Genomic DNA, 15,759 nt, shown 5'->3' with positions numbered 1-15,759 from the left:
ACTGCGCGTGGTTGTCTGTGTTTGTAAGAGTCTGTGTGTAAGAGAGAGAGGGTGGGGGGGGTAAATGAAGCAATTAATACAATCATTTTCAACCCAGCTAAGGAGATAACAGCTTGGCAGCGTACCACAAACCCACCCCCCCTCCACCGACGTACTCCCAGACTCCCCTTCCCCGACGTACTCCCAGATTCCCCCTCCTCAGATCTGCATTAGGAAGAACACAACACCTCTGCTGCTGCTATCCCTGAAGGGGTAGTAACACAGAACACAGAACGGATGGCTATACTGAGCCAGTCATGTGTATGTATGTACCGTATCTACAGTACCGCCCACCACCACAAGAGGGCAGTGTGGAACTACTGAGAGAGGCAGGCAGAGCACAAAGCCAAACTGAAACACAACAAACAAAGCCTGGATGAACAACAGCACAATACACACTCATTGTCATTCCTTTCTCACATTCCAGCGGGCAGAGGCAGCAGCTCTACAGGCTCATGGCAACATGTCAGCTCGGTGGGGAGAGACTGCCCTGAGTGCCCCCCCCCCCCCGGGGAGACTAGAGAACAGTGCGCTGACAGTCGTTTAGCATGTTTCTGTGAGTCACTGCCGTGTATCTATGATTCCTGCCTCAGCGGTCAGGAATGTCAGTCGATATGCTACTTCCAGACTAGGCTACAGACAGACCGTTGATAAAGTGAACAACAGAGTAGTTGGTGGTAGATAGAGAGAGAGAGAGAGAGAGAGAGAGAGAGAGAGAGAGAGAGAGAGAGAGAGAGAGAGATATAGAGAGATATATATAGAGAGATATAGAGAGAGAGAGAGAGATATAGAGAGAGATATAGAGAGAGAGAGATATAGAGAGAGAGAGAGAGATATATAGAGAGAGAGATATATAGAGAGAGATATATAGAGAGAGAGAGAGATAGAGAGAGATAGAGAGATAGAGAGAGATAGAGAGAGATAGAGAGAGAGAGAGAGAGAGAGAGAGAGAGAGAGAGAGAGAGAGAGAGAGAGAGAGAGAGAGAGAGAGAGAGAGAGAGAGAGAGAGAGAGAGAGAGAGAGAGAGAAACACAATGGGTCGTCCAACTCGACAGAGTTCAGCACCTGATTCTCAACAAGAGAGTAGCTACTATACCTAAGCTAGACAAGTCTACCTATCGGTACCTTGACTCAGACACATTCAACTGACCTCAAACTCAGTCTTGATTTAGAGTTTACACCCAGGCTACAGAACTACGACACATTCAACTGACCTCAAACTCAGTCTTGATTTAGAGTTTTACACCCAGGCTACAGAACTACGACACATTCAACTGACCTCAAACTCAGTCTCGATTTAGAGTTTTACACCCAGGCTACAGAACTACGACACATTCAATTGTGCTCCAACTTCAATGACAGTTAGCGACTATGGAGAGACATTCCTGTAACAGAACATATAGATTAGAAACCATCTCTGTTCCATTTATCACCACCGTTTACTCCTTCAGTGTTTGTAATACCAATGGATTGACATTGTTTTCTTCTATCCCCACTGGGCCAACATGCTGTTAGTGTGAGCCGGCAGGTTCTCCTCGTCCTCTCCTAGTGTGAGTTGGGCCTGCCCTTCCCAGAGGGGCTGCTGCAGTGGAGTTTTGGCGTGAGGATTATTAAGCGGGCTGACCCCTGCTATGCCAGGGAGAATCGCAGATCCGGGCCAGACGCCAACATGCAGGCTTTGTGGTCCTCCTTCCACACTTCTCTCTCTCCTCTCCTGCAGGAGCCTGATCTGAGTCTTGGCCTGTAAGGTACAGATTAGGGGAGTCTTGAAGCTGCGGGGGCCCCCGCTCTACCCCCCGCCCAGCCTTCGCTCTCTGGGCTGCTGCTACCACGGCAGTTAATTACCCCTCTCTTCTGCATCTGGGACGGATGCTAGAAAAAAACACACTGCCTGCTACTACTGTACACACACACACACACAGCCATGCACAATCATACTGTATGCTGTACTGTACACACACACACACACACACACACATAGCCATGCACAATCATACTGTATGCAGTACTGTACACACACACACAGCCATGCACAATCATACTGTATGCAGTACTGTACACACACACACACACACACATAGCCATGCACAATCATACTGTATGCAGTACTGTACACACACACACAGCCATGCACAATCATACTGTATGCAGTACTGTACACACACACACACACACACACACACACACACACACACACACACACACACACACACACACACACACACACACACACACACACACACACACACACACACACACACACACACACACACACACACACAATCATACTGTATGCAGTACTGTACACACACACACACAGCCATGCACAATCATACTGTATGCTGTACTGTACACACACACACACACACAATCATACTGTATGCTGTACTGTACACACACACACACACACACACACATAGCCATGCACAATCATACTGTATGCAGTACTGTACACACACACACACACACACACACACACACACACACACACACACACACACACACACACACACACACACACACACACACACACACACACACACACACACACACACACAATCATACTGTATGCAGTACTGTACACACACACACAGCCATGCACAATCATACTGTATGCTGTATTGTACACACACACAGCCAAGCACAATCATACTGTATGCTGTATTGTACACACACACAGCCATGCACAATCATACTGTATGCTGTACTGTACACCCTAGCAAGCACCTTCTGAAACGCTCTGATTTATGCACTACTTTTGAATACTTTTTCATGTACTTCCTTCCCAAACAGAAAAAGACAGGTCAGGAGACATGAGGAGAGAGAAAGAGAGAAGCAGGATGTGGAAGATTGAGGAATGGTGAAAAAATAGAGGAAGGTAGTTGACTCCTGCAAAAAGGAGAGGTTAGCAGAAGAAAGAGGGGGCAGACAGGAGTTTGTGTGTGTGTGAGAGAGTGAGAGTGAGAGTGAGAGTGAGAGTGAGAGAGAGTGAGAGAGAGAGAGAGAGAGAGAGAGAGAGAGAGAGAGAGAGAAAGAGAGAAAGAGGGAGCGAGAGCAAGAAAGCAAAAGAGAGAGGTAGCAGGCACATGAAGGAGGGAGGAGAGGAGGAAGGTCATTAGTAGACAGAAGACAGCACTTGTCCATAACAGTGAAGTGTTTATCATTATTCACTGGGAGCTTCCAGAACACACCACAACTCCTCTACAGAGGTCTAAGCTTGGATAATAAATATAGTAGTACAAACAGAAGTAACACATGATTAGCACGATCTTACTGTGCATAGGCAACAACAACATTAGACTACATGACTGGGAGGGACAGTCTGTCAGAGAGCTCTCTCTCTGTGTGTGTGTGTGTCTCTCTCTCTCTACAGTACACCAGTGTAAAACGATGCCAAGGGAATAACTGGTGTCATCGTTGCTCCATACTATACTACTACACACTGATCCACAGCATTGTTCCGGCCTCAGTGTCCACTTGCTGGGGGAATTTGATAGCACACATATGAAGCTCTGGAGGGAGCAGCGTGTGTGTGTGTGTTGCAGGCTCTCGTTTCACACTCCTTCCCTCCTCTCTCTCTTGCCTGACTGGCCGCTGAGCAGGGAGGGAATTACTGCAGTGGAGAACACTGGAGCAAGACTTCCTCTCCCCCTCCTCTTATCTCTCTCCATCCCAGCCTCCTCTCTCCCTGTCTCTCTCTCCATCCCAGCCTCCTCTCTCTCCCCGTCTCCCTCTCCATCCCAACCTCCTCTCCCCCTCCTCTTATGTCTCTCCATCCCAGCCTCCTCTCTCCCTGTCTCTCTCTCCATCCCAGCCTCCTCTCCCCCTCCTCTTATGTCTCTCCATCCCAGCCTCCTCTCTCCCAGTCTCTCTCTCCATCCCAGCCTCCTCTCCCCCTCCTCTTATGTCTCACCATCCCAGCCTCCTCTCTCCCTGTCTCTCTCTCCATCCCAGCCTCCTCTCCCCCTCCTCTTATCTCTCTCCCGGTCTCTCTCTCCATCCCAGCCTCCTCTCTCCCGGTCTCTCTCTCCATCGTGGCCTCCTCTCTCCCTGTCTGTCTCTCTCCATCCCAGCCTCCTCTCTCCCCCTCCCTGTCTGTCTCTCTCCCCCTCCCCTGTCTGTCTCTCTCTCTCCCCCTCCCTGTCTGTCTCTCTCTCTCCCCCTCCCTGTCTGTCTCTCTCTCTCTCCCCCTCCCTGTCTGTCTCTCTCTCTCTCCCCCTCCCTGTCTGTCTCTCTCTCTCTCTCTCCCCCTCCCTGTCTGTCTCTCTCTCTCTCCCCCTCCCTGTCTGTCTCTCTCTCTCCCCCTCCCTGTCTGTCTCTCTCTCTCTCCCCCTCCCTGTCTGTCTCTCTCTCTCTCCCCCTCCCTGTCTGTCTCTCTCTCTCTCCCCCTCCCTGTCTGTCTCTCTCTCTCCCCCTCCCTGTCTGTCTGTCTCTCTCTCCCCCTCCCTGTCTGTCTCTCTCTCTCCCCCTCCCTGTCTGTCTCTCTCCCTCTCCCCCTCCCTGTCTGTCTCTCTCTCCCCCTCCCTGTCTGTCTCTCTCTCCCCCTCCCTGTCTGTCTCTCTCTCTCTCTGCCCCCCTTCTCTCTCTGTCCCTCTCTCCCCATCTGTCCCTCCCTCCCTCCCTCCATCTCAGCCTCCTCTCTCCCTGGCTCGCTCTCTCTCCCCCTCCCTGTCTATTCTCTCTCTCTCTCTCTCTCTCTCTGCCCCCTTCTCTCTCTGTCCCTCCCTCCCTGTCGCTCTCTCTCTGCCCCCCTTCTCTCTCCCTCCCTCCCTCCCTGTCTGTCTCTCTCTGCCCCCCTTGTCTCTCTGTCCCTCCCTGCCTGTCTCTCTCTCTACCCCCCTCTCTCTCTGTCCCTCCCTCCATCCCTGTCTGTCTCTCTCTCTGCCCCCCTTCTCTCTCTGTCCCTCCCTCCCTCCCTCCCTGTCTGTCTCTCTCTCTGCCCCCTTCTCTCTGTCCCTCCCTCTCTGCCCCCTTCTCTCTCTGTCCCTCCCTCCCTCCCTCCCTGTCTCTCTCTCTGCCCCCCTTCTCTCTCTCTCTGTCCCTCCCTCCCTCCCTGCCTGTCTCTCTCTGCCCCCTTCTCTCTGTGTCCCTCCCTCCCCCCTTCTCTCTCTCTCTGTCCCTCCCTCCCTCCCTGCCTGTCTCTCTCTCTCTGCCCCCCTTCTCTCTGTGTCCCTCCCTCCCTCCCTCCCTCCCTGTCTGTCTCTCTCTCTGCCCCCTTCTCTCTATCCCTCCCTCTCTGCCCCCCTTCTCGCTCTGTCCCTCCCTCCCTCCCTCCCTGTCTGTCTCTCTCTCTACCCCCCTTCTCTCTCTGTCCCTCCCTCCCTGTCTGTCTCTCTCTGCCCCCCTTCTCCCTCCTCCCTCCCTCCCTCCCTCCCTCCCTCCCTCCCTCCCTCCCTCCCTCCCTCCCTCCCTCCCTCCCTCCCTGTCTCTCTCTGCCCCCCTTCTCTCTCTCGCTCTCTGCCCCCTTCTCCCTCCCTCCCTCCCTCCCTGTCTGTCTCCCTCCCTCCCTGTCTTTCTCTCTCTGCCCCCCTTCTCTCTCCCTCTCCCTCCCTCCTGTCTCTCTCTCCCCCCCCCTTCTCCCTCTGTCCCTCCCTCCCTGTCGGTCTGTCTCTCTCTGTCCCTCCCTCCCTCCCTGTCTGTCTCTCTCTGTCCCCCTTCTCTCTCTCTCTCCCTCTCCTCCCCCTCTCCCTGTCTGCCACCCCCTCTCTCTCTGCCCCCCCTTCTCTCTCTGTCCCTCTGTCCCTCCAATGCACGCAGCAGACTATTTATGGAAAGCAATGTCACTCACGCAACACCATCAGATAGCAGCTCCCTGCTCTGATCACTCCACATACATCATTAACATTGCCTACGACCCCAGCACACACACTGTTCTCTCTCTCTCCCCCTCCCTATAGAACCCCCCACACCGAAATGCTTCATGACATTTACAAGTGTTATTTTCAGGATATTTTTTAGCTAGGGTGTGTGTGTGTGTCCGCGTGCGTACGCACAGTCTGATAGGGTTTGTGCCCCCATCATCAGGTGATCTCCCTAGCCTCCCAGACAGTCATCGGAGAGCAGTGATGACAGGAGGGATTAGAGGAGCAACACAACCCAGAGACACATCTCCCTCCCATCCCAACCTCTGGCCACACAGACTGATGGAGGGAGTGGACACAAGGACATATGGGAAAGAACGAGAAAGACAGAGCGAAAGCGAGACAGAGAGAGCGAGAGACAGAGCGAGAGAGAGAGAGACAGAGCGAGAGAGAGAGACAGAGCGAGAGAGAGAGACAGAGAGAGAGACAGAGCGAGAGAGAGAGACAGAGCGAGGGAGGGAGGGAGACAGAGCGAGGGAGGGAGGGAGACAGAGCGAGGGAGGGAGGGAGACAGAGCGAGGGAGGGAGGGAGACAGAGCAGAGGGAGGGAGGGAGACAGAGCGAGGGAGGGAGGGAGACAGAGGGAGGGAGACAGAGCGAGGGAGGGAGGGGAGACAGAGCAGAGGGAGGGAGGGAGACAGAGCGAGGGAGGGAGGGAGACAGAGCAGAGGGAGGGAGGGAGACAGAGCGACAGAGGGAGGGAGGGAGACAGAGCGAGGGAGGGAGGGAGACAGAGCGAGGGAGGGAGGGAGACAGAGCGAGGGAGGGAGGGAGACAGAGCGAGGGAGGGAGGGAGACAGAGCGAGGGAGGGAGGGAGACAGAGCGAGGGAGGGAGGGAGACAGAGCGAGGGAGGGAGGGAGACAGAGCGAGGGAGGGAGGGAGACAGAGCGAGGGAGGGAGACAGAGCGAGGGAGGGAGACAGAGCGAGGGAGGGAGACAGAGCGAGGGAGGGAGACAGAGCGAGGGAGGGAGACAGAGCGAGGGAGGGAGACAGAGCGAGGGAGGGAGACAGAGCGAGGGAGGGAGACAGAGCGAGGGAGGGAGACAGAGCGAGGGAGGGAGACAGAGCGACAGAGAGAGCGAGCGACAGAGAGAGCGAGCGACAGAGAGAGCGAGCGACAGAGAGAGCGAGCGACAGAGAGAGCGAGCGACAGAGAGAGAGCGAGCGACAGAGAGAGAGCGAGCGACAGAGAGAGCGAGCGACAGAGAGAGAGCGAGCGACAGAGAGAGAGCGAGCGACAGAGAGAGCGAGCGACAGAGAGAGAGCGAGCGACAGAGAGAGAGCGAGCGACAGAGAGAGAGCGAGCGACAGAGAGAGAGAGCGAGCGACAGAGAGAGAGAGCGACAGAGCGAGAGAGCGAGCGACAGAGACAGAGACAGAGAGAGCGACAGAGAGAGCGAGCGACAGAGAGAGCGAGCGACAGAGAGAGCGAGCGACAGAGAGAGCGAGCGACAGAGAGAGCGAGCGACAGAGAGAGCGAGCGACAGAGAGAGCGAGCGACAGAGAGAGCGAGCGACAGAGAGAGCGAGCGACAGAGAGAGCGAGCGACAGAGAGAGAGAGCGACAGAGAGAGAGAGCGACAGAGAGAGCGAGCGACAGGGAGAGCGAGCGACAGGGAGAGCGAGCGACAGGGAGAGCGAGCGACAGAGAGAGAGCGAGCGACAGAGAGAGCGAGCGACAGGGAGAGAGGGAGCGACAGAGAGAGAGAGAGCGAGCGACAGCGAGAGAGAGCGAGCGACAGAGAGAGAGAGCGAGCGACAGAGAGAGAGAGCGAGCGACAGAGAGAGAGAGCGAGCGACAGAGAGAGAGAGCGAGCGACAGAGAGAGAGAGCGAGCGACAGAGAGAGAGAGCGAGCGACGGAGAGAGAGAGCGAGCGACGGAGAGAGAGAGAGAGCGAGCGACAGAGAGAGAGAGCGTGCGAGCGACAGAGAGAGAGCGTGCGAGCGACAGAGAGAGAGAGCGAGCGACAGAGAGAGAGAGAGCGAGCGATAGCGAGAGAGAGCGAGCGACAGAGAGAGAGAGCGAGCGACAGAGAGAGAGAGCGAGCGACAGAGAGAGAGAGCGAGCGACAGAGAGAGCGAGCGACAGAGAGAGAGAGCGAGCGACAGAGAGAGAGAGAGAGCGACAGAGAGAGAGAGCGAGCGACAGAGAGAGAGCGAGCGACGGAGAGAGAGAGCGTGCGAGCGACAGAGAGAGAGCGTGCAAGCGACAGAGAGAGAGCGTGCGAGCGACAGAGAGAGAGCGTGCGAGCGACAGAGAGAGAGCGTGCGAGCGACAGAGAGAGAGCGTGCGAGAGAGACACGGAGAGAGCGTGCGAGAGACACGGAGAGAGCGTGCGAGAGAGACACGGAGAGAGCGTGCGAGAGAGACACGGAGAGAGCGTGCGAGACAGACACGGAGAGAGCGTGCGAGACAGACAAGGAGAGAGCGTGCGAGAGAGACACGGAGAGAGCGTGCGAGACAGACACGGAGAGAGCGTGCGAGACAGACACGGAGAGAGCGTGCGAGACAGACACGGAGAGAGCGTGCGAGAGGGACACGGAGAGAGCGTGCGAGACAGACACGGAGAGAGCGTGCGAGACAGACACGGAGAGAGCGTGCGAGACAGACACGGAGAGAGCGTGCGAGACAGACACGGAGAGAGCGTGCGAGACAGACACGGAGAGAGCGAGACAGACACGGAGAGAGCGAGAGACAGACACGGAGAGAGCGAGAGACAGACACGGAGAGAGCGAGAGACAGACACGGAGAGAGCGAGAGACAGACACGGAGAGAGCGAGAGACAGACACGGAGAGAGCGAGAGACAGACACGGAGAGAGCGAGAGACAGACACGGAGAGAGCGAGACACGGAGAGAGCGAGAGACAGACACGGAGAGAGCGAGAGACAGAGAGAGAGCGAGCGACAGAGAGAGAGAGAGCGACAGAGAGATAGAGAGCGACAGAGAGAGAGAGAGAGAGAGCGACAGAGAGAGAGAGAGCGAGCGACAGAGAGAGAGCGAGAGCGAGAGAGAGCGAGCGACAGAGAGAGAGCGAGAGCGAGAGAGAGCGAGCGACAGAGAGAGAGAAGAGCGAGCGACAGAGAGAGAGAGAGCGAGCGACAGAGAGAGAGCGAGAGCGAGAGAGAGCGAGCGACAGAGAGAGAGAAGAGCGAGCGACAGAGAGAGAGAGAGCGAGCGACGGAGAGAGCGAGCGAGCGACAGAGAGAGCGAGCGAGCGACGGAGAGAGAGAGCGAGCGACGGAGAGAGAGAGCGAGCGACGGAGAGAGAGAGCGAGCGACGGAGAGAGAGAGCGAGCGACGGAGAGAGAGAGCGAGCGACGGAGAGAGAGAGCGAGCGACGGAGAGAGAGAGCGAGCGACAGAGAGAGAGAGCGAGCGAGCGACAGAGAGAGAGAGCGAGCGAGCGACAGAGAGAGCGAGCGAGCGAGCGAGCGACAGAGAGAGCGAGCGAGCGACAGAGAGAGCGAGCGAGCGAGAGAGCGAGCGAGCGACAGAGAGAGCGAGCGACAGAGAGAGCGAGAGAGAGCGAGCGACAGAGAGAGCGAGCGACAGAGAGAGCGAGCGACAGAGAGAGCGAGCGACAGAGAGAGCGAGCGACAGAGCGTGCGAGCGACAGAGAGAGAGAGCGAGACAGACAGACACGGAGAGAGCGAGACAGACACGGAGAGAGCGAGCGACAGAGAGAGCGAGCGACAGAGCGTGCGAGCGACAGAGAGAGAGAGCGAGACAGACACGGAGAGAGCGAGACAGACACGGAGAGAGCGAGACAGACACGGAGAGAGCGAGACAGACACGGAGAGAGCGAGACAGACACTGAGAGAGCGAGACAGACACGGAGAGAGCGAGACAGACACGGAGAGAGCGAGACAGACACGGAGAGAGCGAGACAGACACGGAGAGAGCGAGACAGACACGGAGAGCGAGAGCAGAGACAGACACGGAGAGAGCGAGACAGACACGGAGAGAGCGAGACAGACACGGAGAGAGCGAGACAGACACGGAGAGAGCGAGACAGACACGGAGAGAGCGAGACAGACACGGAGAGAGCGAGACAGACACGGAGAGAGCGAGACAGACACGGAGAGAGCGAGACAGACACGGAGAGAGCGAGACAGACACGGAGAGAGCGAGACAGACACGGAGAGAGCGAGACAGACACGGAGAGAGCGAGACAGACACGGAGAGAGCGAGACAGACACGGAGAGAGCGAGACAGACACGGAGAGAGCGAGACAGACACGGAGAGAGCGAGACAGACACGGAGAGAGCGAGACAGACACGGAGAGAGCGAGACAGACACGGAGAGAGCGAGACAGACACGGAGAGAGCGAGACAGACACGGAGAGAGCGAGAGACACGGAGAGAGCGAGAGACAGAGAGAGAGCGAGCGACAGAGAGAGAGAGAGCGACAGAGAGAGAGAGCGACAGAGAGAGACAGAGAGAGAGAGAGAGAGCGAGCGACAGAGAGAGAGAGAGAGCGAGCGACAGAGAGAGACAGAGAGAGAGAGAGAGAGAGAGAGAGAGCGACAGAGAGAGAGAGAGCGAGCGACAGAGAGAGAGAGAGAGAGAGCGAGCGACAGAGAGAGCGAGCGACAGAGAGAGCGAGCGAGCGACAGAGAGAGCGAGCGAGCAACGGAGAGAGAGCGAGCGAGCGAGCGGAGAGAGAGCGAGCGAGGGACGGAGAGAGAGAGCGAGCGAGGGACGGAGAGAGAGCGAGCGACGGAGAGAGAGAGAGCGAGACAGAGACAGAGAGAGCGAGCAGAGCAACGGAGAGAGAGCGAGACGGAGAGAGACAGGGACGGAGAGAGAGAGCGAGCGAGACAGACGGAGAGAGAGCGAGAGACAGGAGAGAGAGAGAGCGAGTGAGCGAGCGGAGAGAGAGCGAGCAGACAGAGAGAGCGAGACAGACAGAGAGAGACAGCGAGAGAGAGCGAGACAGAGAGAGCGAGCAGACACAGAGCGTGCGAGACAGACAGAGCGTGCGAGCGACAGAGAGAGAGAGCGAGACAGACACGGAGAGAGCGAGACAGACACGGAGAGAGCGAGACAGACACGGAGAGAGCGAGACAGACACGGAGAGCGAGACAGACACGGAGAGCGAGACAGACACGGAGAGCGAGACAGACACGGAGAGCGAGACAGACACGGAGAGCGAGACAGACACGGAGAGCGAGACAGACACAGAGAGAGCGAGAGACACAGAGAGAGCGAGAGACACAGAGAGAGCGAGAGACACAGAGAGAGCGAGAGACACAGAGAGAGCGAGAGACACAGAGAGAGAGCGAGAGACACAGAGAGAGCGAGAGACACAGAGAGAGAGCGAGACAGACACGGAGAGAGAGCGAGACAGACACGGAGAGAGAGCGAGACAGACACGGAGAGAGAGCGAGACAGACACGGAGAGAGAGCGAGACAGACACGGAGAGAGAGCGAGACAGACACGGAGAGAGAGCGAGACAGACACGGAGAGAGAGCGAGACAGACACGGAGAGAGAGCGAGACAGACACGGAGAGAGAGCGAGACAGACACGGAGAGAGAGCGAGACAGACACGGAGAGAGCGAGACAGACACGGAGAGAGCGAGACAGACACGGAGAGAGCGAGACAGACACGGAGAGAGCGAGACAGACACGGAGAGAGCGAGACAGACACGGAGAGAGCGAGACAGACACGGAGAGAGCGAGACAGACACGGAGAGAGCGAGACAGACACGGAGAGAGCGAGACAGACACGGAGAGAGCGAGACAGACACGGAGAGAGCGAGACAGACACGGAGAGAGCGAGACAGACACGGAGAGAGCGAGACAGACACGGAGAGAGCGAGACAGACACGGAGAGCGAGACAGACACGGAGAGCGAGACAGACACGGAGAGCGAGACAGACACGGAGAGCGAGACAGACACGGAGAGCGAGACAGACACAGAGAGAGCGAGAGACACAGAGAGAGCGAGAGACACAGAGAGAGCGAGAGACACAGAGAGAGCGAGAGACACAGAGAGAGCGAGAGACACAGAGAGAGCGAGAGACACAGAGAGAGCGAGACTGACACAGAGAGAGCGAGACTGACACAGAGAGAGCGAGACTGACACAGAGAGAGCGAGACTGACACAGAGAGAGCGAGACTGACACAGAGAGAGCGATCAGGACAGGGATTAGGTCAGCTAAAGAGACTAAAAGAAGGAGGTGGAGTGGGGGATAGGTTTAGCATGTTGTGGGTTTGAGGGGATGGACAAAGAGAGAGAGAGAAAGAAATAGAGGTTTTACTTGAAAGAAGCCCGGGGGCATGGGTCCGCCAGGCATGCCATCGTTGGGGGGCATGTTGCCCATCACCGGACTGGGGGCAGCGGCTGCACTCTGTAAAACACAAAGGAAACACACACACGCTTAGTACTCTGAAACGCAGATTAAAACTCTGTATATACATACAGTACCAGTCAAAAGATACTCCTACCTCTCCTACTCATTTACTCATCAAGGGTTTTTATTTATTTTCTATATTTTCAACATTGTAGAATAATAGTGAGGACATGAAAACTATGAAATAATATATATCGTGTAGTAACCAAAAAAGTGATGACAGCTTTGCATACTATTGGCATTCTCTCAACAAGCTCATGAGATAGTCACCTGAAATGCATTTGTGACAAGGTAGGGATGGTATACAGAAAATAGCCCTATTTGGTAAAAGACCAAGTCCATATTATGGCAAGAACAGCTCAAATAAGCAAAAAGAAACAACAGCCCATTATAACTTAAAGACATGAAGGTCAGTCAATACGGAACATTTCAAGAACTGAAGGTTTCTTCAAGTGCAGTCGCAAAAACCATCAATCGCTATGATGAAACTGGCTCTCATTAGGACCACCACAGGAAAGGAAGACCCAGAGTTACCTCTGCTGCAGAGGATAAGTTCATTAGAGTTTACCAGCCTCAGAAATTGCAGCCCAAATAAATGCTTCACAGAGTTCAAGAAACAGACATTTAAACTGGCATAATCAACTGTTCAGAGGAGACTGTGACTCAGGGCCTTCATGGTCGAACTGCTGCAAAGAAACCACTACTAAAGGACACCAATAATAAGAAGAGACTTGCTTGGGCCAAGAAACACGTGTTATGGACATTAGACCGGCGGAAATCTGTCCTTCGGTCTGATGAGTCCAGATTTGAGATTATGGGTTCCAACCAAAGTGTCTTTGTGAGACGCAGAGTAAGAGAATAGATGATATCTGCATGTGAGGTTCCCAAGGTGAAGCATGGAGGAAGAGGTGTGATGGTGTGGGGGTGCTTTGCTGGTGACACTGTCTGGGATTTATTTAGAATTCAAGGCACACTTAACCTCTTAAGGTATAGGGGCAGCATTTTCACTCTTGGATAAATAGTGTGCCCAATTTCAACTTCCTGCTACTCATGCCAGGAATATATGATATGCATATTATTAGTATATATGGATAGAAATCACTGAAGTTTCTAAAACTGTTTCAATCATGTCTGTAACTATAACAGAACTTATGTAGCAGGCAAAACCCCGAGGACTAACTGTTCAGATTTTTTTTTCTTTTTTGCCTCTGACCGTTCCCCTCTGTTGTCTTTTCCAAGGGATATTTGATAGGAACCATTTTACAGTTCCTACCACTTCCACTGGATGTCACCAGTCTTTGGAATTTGGTTGAGGTTATTCATTTGTGCAATGAAGAAGAAGCACATCCTGGAACAAGGTTACACTGTTGAGAGTTGCGCAAGACGTAAAAAGGAGCATGGTTTGTTTACTTGCTGTATGGAATACAGATTGCCCCGTCAACAATTTGATCGATTATTAACGTTTAAGAATACCTAAAGTTGTATTACAAAAGTAGTTTGAAATATTTTGGCAAAGTTTATAGGCAACTTTTGAAATGTTTTGTAGTGACGTTGTGTTTTAATAAGCTGTTTTTTTCTGGATCAAACGCGCTTTATAAATGGACATTTAGATATATATGGACGGAATTAATTGAAAGAAAAGGACCAATTGTGATGTTTATGGGACATATTGGAGTGCCAACAAAAGAAGCTTGTCAAAGGTAAGGCATGTTTTATATTTTATTTCAGCGTTTTGTGTAGCGCCTGCAGGGTTGAAATATGCTACCCTCTTTGTTTACTGTTGTGCTATCATCAGATAATAGCTTCTTATGCTTTCGCCGAAAAGCTTTTTAAAATCTGACATGTTGGCTGGATTCACAACGAGTGTAGCTTTAATTGAGAATCGGACGTGTGAATTAATGAATGTTTGATTTTATATCATTATTTGAATTTTCCCTGTTTTTTTTCCTCAAAGTGGGACGCAAGCGTCCCCTATACCATAAGCAGTTCCAGCATGGCTGCCACAGCATGGCTGCCACAGCATTCTGCAGCGATACACCATCCCCAAGCATGCAAGCAGTCATCAAGGCAAAGGGTTGCTACTTTGAAGAATCTAAAATGTTTGTTTAAAAAAAATAGTTTACTACATGATTCCATGTGTTATTTCATAGTTTTGATGTCTTCACTATTATTCTACCAATGTAGAAAATGGTAAAGATAAAGAAAAACCATTGAATGATTAGGTGTGTTGACTATTGACTGGTCCTGTACGTCATGTACACTCATTACTCTGAACACATACTGTACGTCATACACACTCACTACTCTGAATAACACATACTGTACGTCATACATACTCACTACTCTGAATAACACATACGTCATACAACACATACTGTACGTCATACACACTCACTACTCTGAACACATACTGTACGTCATACACACTCACTACTCTGAACAACACATACTGTACGTCATACACACTCACTACTCTGAACAACACATACTGTACGTCATACATACTCACTACTCTGAATAACACATACGTCATACAACACATACTGTACGTCATACACACTCACTACTCTGAACAACAGATACTGTACGTCATACACACTCACTACTCTGAACAACACATACTGTACGTCATACATACTCACTACTCTGAATAACACATACTGTACGTCATACACACTCACTACTCTGAACAACACATACTGTACGTCATACACACTCACTACTCTGAATAACACATACTGTACGTCATACACACTCACTACTCTGAATAACACATACTGTACGTCATACACACTCACTACTCTGAACAACAGATACTGTACGTCATACACACTCACTACTCTGAACAACACATACTGTACGTCATACATACTCACTACTCTGAATAACACATACGTCATACAACACATACTGTACGTCATACACACTCACTACTCTGAACAACATATACTGTACGTCATACACACTCACTACTCTGAATAACACATACTGTACGTCATACACACTCACTACTCTGAACAACACATACTGTACGTCATACACACTCACTACTCTGAACAACACATACTGTACGTCATACATACTCACTACTCTGAATAACACATACGTCATACAACACATACTGTACGTCATACACACTCACTACTCTGAACACATACTGTACGTCATACACACTCACTACTCTGAACACATACTGTACGTCATACACACTCACTACTCTGAACAACACATACTGTACGTCATACATACTCACTACTCTGAATAACACATACGTCATACAACACATACTGTACGTCATACACACTCACTACTCTGAACACATACTGTACGTCATACACACTCACTACTCTGAACACATACTGTACGTCATACACACTCACTACTCTGAATAACACATACTGTACGTCATACACACTCACTACTCTGAATAACACATACGTCATACACACTCACTACTCTGAACAACACATACTGTACGTCATACACACTCACTACTCT

The 15,759-nt window shown here is 52.7% G+C and overlaps 1 protein-coding gene across 2 annotated transcripts in view; it reads right to left on the bottom strand.

Annotated features, from left to right (window-relative positions):
* LOC123997065 (single-stranded DNA-binding protein 3) overlaps positions 1 to 15,759 on the bottom strand; it is a 116,661-nt gene that overhangs the window by 11,425 nt on the left and 89,477 nt on the right. For both annotated transcript variants that reach the window (XM_046301044.1, XM_046301045.1), the window contains exon 5: positions 12,169 to 12,258. In XM_046301044.1, coding sequence (XP_046157000.1) covers positions 12,169 to 12,258 — 90 coding nt within the window. The remainder of the gene's footprint in view (positions 1 to 12,168; positions 12,259 to 15,759) is intronic.

The sequence above is a fragment of the Oncorhynchus gorbuscha genome, linkage group LG15 (genome assembly GCF_021184085.1).
Source record: "Oncorhynchus gorbuscha isolate QuinsamMale2020 ecotype Even-year linkage group LG15, OgorEven_v1.0, whole genome shotgun sequence".
NCBI lineage: Eukaryota > Metazoa > Chordata > Actinopteri > Salmoniformes > Salmonidae > Oncorhynchus > Oncorhynchus gorbuscha.
Note: the sequence above shows the minus strand (reverse complement) of the source record. Positions and strands in the feature narration are given on the sequence as shown.